This window comes from Tupaia chinensis, unplaced genomic scaffold (assembly GCF_000334495.1).
Source record: "Tupaia chinensis unplaced genomic scaffold, TupChi_1.0 Scaffold000288_2, whole genome shotgun sequence".
Taxonomy (NCBI): domain Eukaryota; kingdom Metazoa; phylum Chordata; class Mammalia; order Scandentia; family Tupaiidae; genus Tupaia; species Tupaia belangeri.
Genome location: NW_006159773.1, coordinates 3,703,116 through 3,715,119, shown reverse-complemented (window position 1 = coordinate 3,715,119; position 12,004 = coordinate 3,703,116). Strand labels below are relative to the sequence as shown.

General features: G+C 39.1%; 1 protein-coding gene across 1 annotated transcript in view; it reads left to right on the top strand.

The window, feature by feature from the left end:
- The window catches only part of CPA6 (carboxypeptidase A6), a 371,754-nt gene extending 362,073 nt beyond the window's left edge, over nucleotides 1–9,681 (top strand). Inside the window, exons 10-11 of the mRNA XM_006150464.2 lie at nucleotides 5,294–5,378; nucleotides 9,489–9,681. Of these exons, the coding sequence (XP_006150526.1) occupies nucleotides 5,294–5,378; nucleotides 9,489–9,676 (273 nt within the window). The 3' untranslated portion in view covers nucleotides 9,677–9,681. The remainder of the gene's footprint in view (nucleotides 1–5,293; nucleotides 5,379–9,488) is intronic.
- Nucleotides 9,682–12,004: the final 2,323 nt, after the last annotated feature.

The following is a 12,004-nucleotide window of genomic DNA, read 5'->3' as shown; positions in this document are numbered from 1 at the left end:
TTGGGAGAGGCACAGTGGGGTTTATGGCTTGCTGCTAGTGTTCTCTTCCTTGACCTGAATGATGGGAATATAAATGAATTCAATTTGTGACCATTTGTTGAGCCATAAATTTAAAATCTGTGTCCTCTTCTATATTTACATTTGAGAGGTTTTCTTCTTCCCAACACCAAATGCATTGTATCATTTCCAACACCATCTCTCCGACAGTAGCAGATATCCAGCAACTCTTTTCCATAGTGAGAAACACTACCCAGAGTTAGCATCAGACTTCACGAGTCTAAGACTTAGTCCCATAAGAAGTCCCCCATTTCAGATACTAGTCACAAGTAGGGAGTTCCCAGGTTACCTACACTTATATCTGACATGGCTACGTAGTCTCAGACTCCTACCACCCCCACCTCAGTTTTGATAACTTACTAGAATGACTCACAGAGCTTAGGAAAGTGTTTTATTGACAATTTCCAGTTTGCTATAAAACACACAACTCAGAAACTGCCGAATGGAAGACATGTGGGATGCTGCAGAGCTTCCATGCCTTCTCCAGGTGCACCAGTCCCCAGCACTTGGATGTATTCACCAACCTGGAAGTACCCCAAGCTCCATTGTTTGGGGATCTTTTTATTTTTATCTCTTTCTTTCTTCCACAAGTAGGAGAAAGACAGAGAGACATCACCCCCAGTAGGATCCTGATATCATGATCCATGTCCAGTTTTTAGCCAGCTCTGGATCATGAACACGTGTATGTCCAGGACACTCAGGTAGGTCCCAGCCATGAACCAGGAGCCTTCCCATGTGTGACTGCTTCACAGAGCACCACCTTTTACCACTGTGTCACTATCAACTCCCCTTTCATTGCCTAGAGATTTTTATGGTGGTTTCACTCCATAGGCATAACTGATTCAATAATTGGCCACTGGAGATTGAACTCCATCTCTAGCGGCTTCTCTCCTCAGATACTGGGGAACGAGGCAGAAAGTTCCAACCTTCTAATCACATGGTTTGCTCTTTTGGTCACTAGCCCCATCTGAAGTTATATAGGGACTCCTAGCTACCAGTCAACTCATTAGCATACAAAAAACACTCTGTAAATTCCAAGGACTTTTAAGAACTGTTTGTCAGGATTCAAGGACAGAGATGGAATATTTATTTTTTTAAAGAATACAATGTGGGGACCAGCAGATGGCATAATGGTTACATTGCTGGATTCCGGTTCAAGTCCTGGACCCAGTGGCTTAAAATTCACACCAGGTACATGTGCATGCATGCCCAAAATCCTGAGGGGAGAATGAAAGAGAAGGGATTACAGTATGGCCATCCCACCCCCGGAGGAGGGGGGTTCTCACTTTCTGTCTCTCTGGCAAATGCACATGTCCCTATGTAAAAATCTCTAAAAAAAAAAAAAAAAAAAAGGAAAAGAAAACAAAACAAAACAAAAAAACATACACACACAATGTGATACTTGAATTAAAAGACCTTTGGCACCAGCAGTTGGCATAACGGCTATGTCACTGGACTCCCGTGTAGGCCACCACGGTTCGAGTCCTGGACCCAGTTGCTTAAACTCATGCTGAGCACGAGTGCATGTGTGTCCAAGATCCTGAGAGAAGAGTGGAGGAGAAGGGATTGCAGCGTGCCATCCCCCCGGAGGGGTGATTTCTCACTTTCTGTCTCTCTGTCTCTCTCTGTCTTTCTGGCTTGGAAACATGTCCTATAGCAAAATAACTCTCTTAATTATAAAAATTAAAAAAAAAAACCTTTAAAAAAAAAAAAAAGAAGAGACTAGTCAGTGGTACAGCTGTGGAGCAACTGGATCCACAGGCTATTGTCCTCAGTTCATATCCCAAGACCTCCCTGAACACACCTGGTACATGCATGTCCATGATCTGGGCTGGACGAGGGTAGATTTCAACATGGGGACCCTGTTGGGGGTGCAGATCTCTTCCTCTTGCTTTCTTTTTTAATAAGAAGAAAATAATAATTCTTTTTAAATTTAAAATAAATCATAAATAAGGAACATTCCTTTTCTCCCTGTGTCTTGAACTCAATCCTGCCCCAATTGCTTAGGATTTCAGAAATTCTGCTCTAGATGTCCAAGACTTGAAAGGAATGAGGAATGTGAGGAAGTCAGAAGAAGGACTGAGGAAGGCTTTTATTCTGTCCTCAAGAGCAACTTTGTTCTTGGCATTCCAAGGATTCTGAGCAAATTCCCTCTCGAGAAATATTGTAAAGGCTAAAGATGATAGTTATATTCTGTAGTGCTTATTCTTCAGCTGCAATGTGGGTACAATAGATATTCTTCTTGGTTTTATTGCTGTTGCTGCTGCTGCCACCATTGTTTTTGTTAACCTGGCACCCTTACCACCTTGTATCAATATTTCTATAGGCAAACGTTCAGCCCTTTCTTAGAGGTCTATTTATATTCCTACAACAGATTCTGTGGCATATGCAATATATAAAATCTATTACATGAAAATGTTCTCCATATATTAAATTGATCTTCCCTCTGTGAGTTAAGCCTATTGTCCTTTTGTCTTGGATTAGAAGATCCAAGACAGATCAGTGGTTCAAGTCAAGGATGAATTTACCTCCCAATAGATATTTATTAATGTCTGGAGACATTTTTAATTGTCACAAAGGGGTAAAGGGATGCTACTGGCATCTGGTGGGTAGATTTTAGGATGTTGCTAAATAGGACAGCTCCTCACAGCAAAGAATTATGCTGTCTAAAATGTCAATAGTGTCATCATGGAGAAATCTTGGAGTGGTTTAAGCATATGCTAAATCATTATAATTAAGATTGTAGGCACTGGATGGTGGCACAGCAGTGAAAATGGGAGGCTGACCCACATGGGTACATTCTGGGCTCACATCAAGAGGCCTCTCTGAGTATGTCAGGCACACAAGTGTCTGTGATCTGGAGCTGGTTGAGCTGAAGGGCAGAGCAGGAGAAGCAGAACAGCATCAAGCATTTTAGGGGTGCTGTCTCTTTCTCTTTAGTCTCTCTTGCTCATGAAAGAAATAAATAAACAAACTTGTAAGAAATTGTAATTCTTAGAAACTAGGTAGGCAGTTCCTGAATGTTAACCAGAAACCATTCAATTTAAATTGTTACAAAACCTATCACTATGTAAAATCTATGTTCCTGCTAACATTTTTAGGTCATTCATTATGTTGTTTTGAAATGGTCATATGGGGACCAGCAGATGGTGTAATGGTTACGTCGGTGGACTCCCATGAAGTCAACCACAGTTCAAGTCCCAGACCCAGTGGCTTAAACTCACACAAGGCACGTGTGCGTGCATGCCCCCAGACTCCAAGAAGATGAATGGAGGAGAAGCGTGGCGTGACCGCCACCCCTGGGGGGTGATTTCTCACTTCCCGTCTCTTTATCTTTCCAGCAAGCACACATGTCCTAGAGCTAAAACCTCTAAAAAAAAAAAAAAAAGAATGGAAGTGCATAAAAACATTCCCCTTAATTGTCCAAAGACAAATAGGAAAGGCCAAGGTCCTTTTGTGCAATTAAAAAAAAGAAACAATGTAGATAGAAGGAATCACTTTCATTAACTCTTTCCAACAGATGTCTGCTGGGGCCTCCCTGGAAAATAATTCTTGGAAAAGTTGATAAAGTTTCCACATTTTGTAGGTAGATTACATCTGAGCCCCTTATCAACATGCATGTGTACTCAGATGGCAGCCGTAGTGAGCTCAGAAAGCTATCGCTGTGCTCATGCTTTGTGTAAACAGGCAAAGTGGCTACTTTTTTTTTTTTAATAGCTTTTTTCTTGGGTTTAGTCATCTGAAATAATGAGGAACAAAGGTCCTCGCCAGCAGAATGCAGTAATCATCTAAATGTAGAAATATCTGTCCTTGCCATGGGATATTGCTCAGAGCATTGGAGAAGATGTTAACATCTTGGAACATTCTCCATAAAGATACCTCATTATGGTGTTTACGTTCCTTTCGTGCTGGCTCCTGTGAGAACAACGTCATCATCAGTGAAATCAATAATAAATAGCTTGCCAGCTCCTGGAGGCTGGTCCCTGAATAGCCACAAAGGGTGGCACTTGCAAGGACTGCCTTATGCATCCTTGAGCCAACGAGGAGAGCAACCTGAAGCTCAGTCCGACACACACCACCATGTTGTCTAGAGTGCTCCAGTGAAAGCAGTGAATTATTCAGAGACAGAATGAAATAGGAGAGTCGGATACTGGTTTCAACTGCTTTTCCTCTCTCTTGTCATACAATACCTCTCTAATTTCTTATTGAAACTGGTGCTTTTCTTCATTTGGAAATGTTTTAAGTGAGAATACCAATCTAACCAATGTTGGAATATCTGCCTTTGAGCATGTTGATTACATTAAGTATTTTTCCCCATTTTTGGCATTGGGAGCAAGAATGCCATCTCAGAATTTCTGCATCTTCACAATACCTGCCCAAGCCTTGTCAGAGGAATACAAGTCATGAAATTGTGATTTCTATTCCCAGGAAGGACAGACACATATATAATTAAAACAATTCTTGCGGAATTAAAGTGCTTCTTAACCAATTCATCTGCGTTTTAAATACTTTGTACATATCCACTGAGATATAGAAAAGAATTTCAAAAAGTTCATAGGAAAATGGAATTAAAACACAAGCTTATTTTAGTGCAAAAAAAAAAATCTTAAAATCCATGCTAGTTTTTTTCATAATAAGCGTTTTTCATGAGCTTTCTGAAGATCCCTTATATACTTAAGAATCAATACTATTATCTTACTACTCCTGCAGATTTATGATTATTCAGCATCCATACAAGAAATATTAATTATGCATCTGTTATATACAGGCACATTGCTAAGCACTGAGTGTAACTCTATGAGTAAGACTGACATGGATCTTGCCCTGTCGAACATTTTGTAGTTTATAGAAATAAGTGTCTCTTAACTAAAGTGAAGAGAACACCACTAAATGGACATCAAAATATATAAGTATCCCAGCTCAACCACTCTTTGCTATGCGACTTCAGTCCACCCACTTAACCTGGCTGACTCTTTGTTTTCTCATCTGTAAAATGGAAACTACTGATCCTGGCTCATTATAAGGATCAATCAAATAAAATGATGTATTCTAAAACATGTCGCAAACTGAAGCATGTGATTTAAGAGTAATATATTATTATCAAATGTAGCTGTGAACTAATGTTCCCATAGTTGTTCTCCATGTCGATGACCAATAAGGCTCATTCAAGGCCAGTGTTTGTAAATGTTTCAATGCAACAATATAAGTGACATGATTTCTCCATTTCCTCTTATAGGAATCTGCAGCTTATAAAGCTGTGAATGCACTTCGGTCAGTATATGGAGTAAGATACAGATACGGACCTGCCTCCAGAACATTGTGTAAGTTTCCCATGTACATAGTGTTTAAACCATCTGTCTTGAGCCAATATCCTGTATAATAACTTCTCTATAAAAAGGAGAAAGTGTGTTCTCCCCAACGTGAAATTTTTGACTATCAAATTAGCCAAGGAAGATGCAAGGAGTTTTTATCTGATTAGTTTTACACAGCTTGGCAGAAATCATTGTACCAATTTAAACAAAATTCTAAGCAGAGAGTATGCTAATATGCAATAATGACTACAAGTTGAATTGAGATCTTATGACAGTAGAAAGTACCAAAATGAGCTTCTAGAACAATTGTAACTACTATAAGAGTGGAAATGGGCCTGGAGAAGATAATGAAGTAAATGTTTCAGCCTTACAACAACTTCCGTTTTATTTCTTTCCTCCATTATTCTTGCTCTGAAATGCTATTTCTTACATAGCAACTTCAGCTGAATTTTCTCTTAAAATGTGGTTAAAAATATTTCTTCTTTTATATGAAATAAAGAGCAACTAAGTACATGGAAAGAACCTGGGCAAAGAACTATAAAATGTGGATTCTGGTCCTAATTCTGCCAGGGTGTCATCTTGGCCAACGTATTTACTAATTCTGGACTTAGTTTCCATGACTGTAACATGAGGAATTGGACAGAATCACTTCACATGGCCTTTCAAACTCTAAAATTCACTGACTATATTACTTTGAAAATCAAGTGAGAAATCATGTTTTTCTGTATGGCCACATATGCATGTGAAGGTAAAGCACATCATATGAGTGTATATAGATAATGACCTCTGCTGCTCAGCAAGGGAATACATTTCTCTTTGACGTCTGTAATCGATCTATCATTATATTCCTAATGTCTTACCATTCACTTCTTTAGCCTTCAAAACAAAAGCTTAATTCATCAGTTAACATTGCTTGCCGAATACATTTATCCTAATAAAGGGAATGTCATAGTAACAATAGACTTTTTTCTTTTTTAAACAACCCCTGATCATTCATCTCATACTGACCATTTTAGAACTGTTTTCTAATAGTCTCTCTGAAAGGGGAAAAATAGAACTTTAAAAATCACGTTGCTTGTACCAGTTACTACCAACATTATGGTTTTATAAACAAGTAAAAAAACATTAATTTTTAAAATTCTAACATTTCACCTTTTCAGCTTGGTCTAAAGACACAGTCGTAGCATTATATTTACTGAGAACAATCTGTTACCATAGAAATGAGGCTATCACATCTCCATGATGTAACTGTTGGCACATCCTGTCTCTGACTTTGGCTACTATGACTACTATTTGTAGTTCCAATGTACTCCAACCAGAGGGACAGCAAAGCCACAGCCCACCTTCTGTCCTTAATGGAGGCAAAGGAAATCTGAGAAACAGCAGAGTCATTTAGTTGTCATTGTCACATAATGATTTCATCTCTAACTCAACAAAGACAAAGATATTATCTGAGTTAAATTAACGCGACCTGGAAATTTAATAACAATTGCAAGACTATTATATCAAACTGTATCATATAAATTTCAGAGAAAAGTATACAAAGATTTTTCTATGACACACGTATTCACTTACTAAAGGATTTTTATTGTTATTCTGAAAACTGCATACTTTGCACTTTGCGCTATAAAGATGCAAAATAATAACAGCTAATACATCCTACATACTTTCAAGCAATTTATTACTTCATTTCATTTTCACAGTAACTATATGCAGCAGATATTATCATCATCCCCTTTGTCAAAAAGGGAGACTAAGGAACAGAGAAGTCACAGTGTAGGCAGTGGGTTTGGATCCCACCCATGCAGGCGGTCTCTCCTGCCTGTGCTTTTAGTTCTGTAGAGTGTGAGGTCGCAGGAGCCAGGCAGCTTGTTGCCAGACGGCTTGTCAGCTATGTGAAATGCTGTGAGAGGCTGAAAGCGGGGACTGAGGGGGAAAAGGAAAAACAGAAAAGGAGATTAGGCCAGCAGTCACTGATGATCTGCAAGACAAACGTTTAATAGACAGAACTATTAGAACTGTTTTCTAATAGTCTCTCTGAAAGGGGAAAAATAGAACTTAAAAAATCATGTTACTCCTATGTTACTACCAACATTATGTATTTATAAACAGTTGAAAAAAACATCAATCTTTTTAATGAGAGTGGTTGAGGATGTAGAAGTAGCATGTATGGATTCTCTCCTGAGTTCTAAAGCAAAAGGAATAACGGAAAGAGAACAGTGACCAAGGGTGTGCAGCAGGATCACAAGAAGGAAGTGTGTAGGAAAAGGGTCTTCAAACATGTTGGTCAATGCAGGTAAAGAAAGGAAAAACTCTGGGACCAGCAATTAGCGTAATGGCTATGTCGCTGGACTCCCACGTAGTCAACTGCAGTTTGCATCCCAGGCCTGGTGGCTTAAAACTCACACCAGGCGCGTGTGTGTGCGTGCCCAAGATCCCGACAGGAGAATGGAGGAGAAGGGATTGAGGCATGGCCATCATCCCTGGGGGGTGATTTCTCACTTTCTGTCTCTCTGTCTCTCTCTGTCTGGTGAGTGCACGTGCCCTATAGCAAAAACCTCTCCAAAAAAAAAAAGAAAGGAAAAACTCCAATGAAGTAAGATCCTAGAAATAGGACTCTCACTATCAGTAAAGACAAATAACAAGTTGTACCAATAACTCATATAAAAGATGAGCAACATTTATCCCCATGAGCTGGAAGGAGAAAAGTCCTAGGGTTCTGATGTCAGCAGAGGAGACGATGGGTAATCATGGAGAGTGTGGAGCACAGTGGCGAAGTGAGGGGCAGGATGAGAAGAGAGTGGGAAAAGTTCAGTAGGTCAGGACTATGAGAAGGAGCAGCACTGGGAGCAGGGTCAGTGACCGCTGACGTGTGACTTTGTAGGATGTCTATTCAGCAAAGACTTTCTCCAGTTGGACCAGTGATTGAGGGTAAACAGAACAATAACATCAGAAGGACATGGATGAGGCATTTTGAAGGTCTGATGATAAAATTCAGAGAATTAATGACCACAGCCAAGTGGAAAGTCAAATGCAACTACTAGAAGGCAGAGAAGAGTCTGGAAACTATGAACTTAAGTAACAGCAAAGAACCAGCTCAGTAGTAGTGGAAACCAGGAGTTAGAAGAAACAAAGAGGTTTTCTGGGAACCAAATTTCAATATTTTAGACCTTGGGGGAAAAAAAAAGAAAAGGTCTGATAGAAAATGAAGAAGTCGATTAGTTTCAGACTAAAGGATAAAGAAACACAGTATATAGATGTAAATACCAGATATAGTGTGTGTGAAATATGAGGGTTCTGAGGAAGGACATTTAGAAGAAAAATAGGGAGGCAAAGCATTAATGGCACAAAGAAATGTAAAAAATATCTGTTGAAGATATTTTGTAGTTTTATCAACTGTACTAGGGAGAAATGTTCACCTGTTGAAATATCCATTTTGTAAGACAAATAATTATGGGATCAAAAGTATAAAAGAAACTGAAATGAAAAAAATAATTAAAAAATAAAAATAAAACAAAGAAGTCCAAGGTCTAGGTTGTTTATGGGTGGAGTAATGGGAGGATAGAAGTGAATACTGCTGGAATTGAAGCTGAGAAAATTACTTTTTCATATTGCCAGAGGGAACATGAACTTGCCAGAGAAAAAGGAAGAAAGCACCCCTCCTCGGTGGAGCAGTCACACAACCATCCTTTCTTCTTCATTTCTCATCCTGTCAGGATTGGGCATGCATGCACGTGCACCCCGTGTGTTTTCCATGCTGCCAGTGTGAGGATTCAAATCATGGTCAGCAATATGGGATCCAGCTCCCTGTGCATTGTGCTTAACCACTGCGCTATTGGACCATCCTGAGGCTGAGAAATTCTGAGGTCATCATACTGGCAAAGCATTAGTATTTAGACTAGATCTTCAGTATGATTCCTAAGGTATGATATATAAGGCCAATGACCCAGATGCCAAGGAAGTAAATCATTAAATCATTCTTATTGAAATGTCATTTAACTGGAAGAATTTAGTCTAACTTAGTAAACAATAAATACATATACAGTTACAAAATTATTCAGACTTTTTAGTGAGGCTAATCTTTTGCTTTCTTTTAAATTTTTGGTTTTTAACTTTTAGATGTGAGCTCTGGTAGTTCCATGGACTGGGCCTACAAAAATGGAATACCCTATGCATTTGCTTTTGAACTACGTGACACAGGGCATTTTGGATTTTTACTCCCAGAGACGCTCATCAAACCTACCTGCACAGAGACCATGCTGGCTGTGAAGAATATAACAATGCATCTGCTGAAGAAGTGTCCCTGAAAGGTTCCAAGTGTGAGTCAGGTCAACTGTGAGAGACAGAACTGATTCTGAGCAAGGGTTACTTGGCACTGGACGGAAAGTGTTGTTGTTTTGTTTTGCTTTGCTTAAGAGGTTTTTGTCTTAGGGTGCGTGCCAGAGAGAAAGAGACACTGAAAGGGAAAGTAAGAAATCACCACTCAGGTGGGTGGCCACACTGCAATCCATTCTCCTCCCTAGATCCTGGGCACACATGTGATTTTGAGGAAAATGGGTCAGGAACTTGAACAGCAGTCAGCCATGTTGAAGCCCAGTGACATAACTGCCATGTAACTGCCATGCCATCTGCTGGCCCCGAGAAATTGTTTTTTAAAAAGAAGAGCAACTGCAGGACCAGCAGTTAGCATAATGGCAACGTTTCTAAACTCCTATGTAGTTGACTGGGGTTCAAGTCCTGGACCTGGTGGCTTAACATGCCAGAAGCATGTGCGTACACGCCCAAGATCTCAAAAGGAGAATGGAGGAGAAGGGATTGCGGCGTGACCATCCCCCCTAAGGGGTGATTTCTCACTTTCTATCTCTATGTCTCGCTGTCTTTCTGGCGAACACACGTGCCCTATAGCAAAAACCTTCCCCCCCCCCAAAAAAAAAGAAGAGCAACTGCTTAAAGCAGACTTCAATAGGATCTTCTTATACAATTTGACTCTTTATGACAACAACAAACAGTAAAAATTAGGACATAGCCTGATTTGTTTTAAGAGAAAGCATCTACTTTATATCATTTTAGAGTCTTATTTGATTATGGGGGGAAGAGATGTTTTCAAATTCCTTCGTTTCAAGAAGTGTGCAAATTAATTGAAGATTTCCGTTCAAGAAACTTCATGTTCTCAATTAAGATCTAAGCTACTAATGATGTTTAATAACTTGGTTCTCATTTGAAATGGAAATGTTTTAAGTAGAAAGAACCAACTGCATCTCTTAATATGATAAACAAGTTACAAGACTTCAGGTTATTCACATCTTTATCCCCTGGTGTTAGTGTATTGTTAAAAACAAATTTAGACAAACCAAAATTTAACAGAGTTTATTTAAACAAAAGACAGGCGATTTAAATCAGGTAGCCTCCCAAAAGATGGCTTCCAAGAGACTATGGCTAGATGTGCAGTCTACAAGGAATAAATGTGGGTGGAACAGGAAAGTGACGTGTGCAGTAAGAAAGGAAAAGTGTCATACAGAAACGTAGGTGAGGGAGTGAGGTAGAGAGATCCTTGGTTACAGGTGGAAGTTAGGCTGCACGAACAGCCTAAAAGGTGGGTTTTCTGTGACTGACTGAAATTTGATTACTATGATTGGCTGTAACTTAGTAACCAGCTCAAAAATATAAAAAACCGGTCTAGCAGGTTCAATTTCAGCTTATCTAGAGGGAACCAAATGTGGGAGTACATCAGCCATTTTAGGCCAACATAGTTTAGTTTAACAACACCATACGTCTATAAACATATAACAAGACAGAACAACTTATGTTTAGACTCTACAAATTCCATGTTTAAAAAAAATGAACATTAATGAGGTGCCAGACATAGAGATAAGAACTACACACTAATAATCTCACTTATTCCTCATAATACCATGAATTAGATGCTACTATTATCCTCATTTTTCAAATGAGGAAATTGAGGCTTAGAAAGATTAACATAGACTTCATTTCCAGAAAGACAGTATATAACAAGTATTCTGGACTGTTAAAAATAATTGAAACTTCTAGACCAAAAAAAATTGGTCTAACAATCCTAAACTCACCAGATAAGGTAGTAAAGAAGCCTCAAGCCAAATATTGAGTAAAGACAGGAACAGATTGAATAGAAAGGTAAGCACAATACTGTTATCCCAAAAGCATTTGTTGAACCAGTTGAGTGAGGCCTTGGATTTGCACAGAATTTTGAGAAATGGGATCAAGAATAAAGCTCTGAGATACTCCACACTGAGAAATATAATAGATTTTGCTCCTATCAGAACTCTGGGCATCCAAAAGTCTAACCTTTCAGTGCAAGGGTGAATTAGAAATAAACCCCCTATTTCTAAAGAACCACAAGGAAAATTGACCATTTCTACCTTAGTCAAGTATGGAAAGGAGAGAAATTTCCACTGAGGATTTAGAATCAAGAATCAGCCCTCACACAAGATTCATGACCCAAATTAAGACTACCTAAAAGATATGATAAACCTCTAGAATATAATTCAGCTTAATTCTAAACTGATAATACTTTCAAGATTTGTTTGACCAGGATATATCAAGAACACCACAACAAAGAGATGAGCCTGAAACAGATCACAGACGTGAAGAATGGGGTA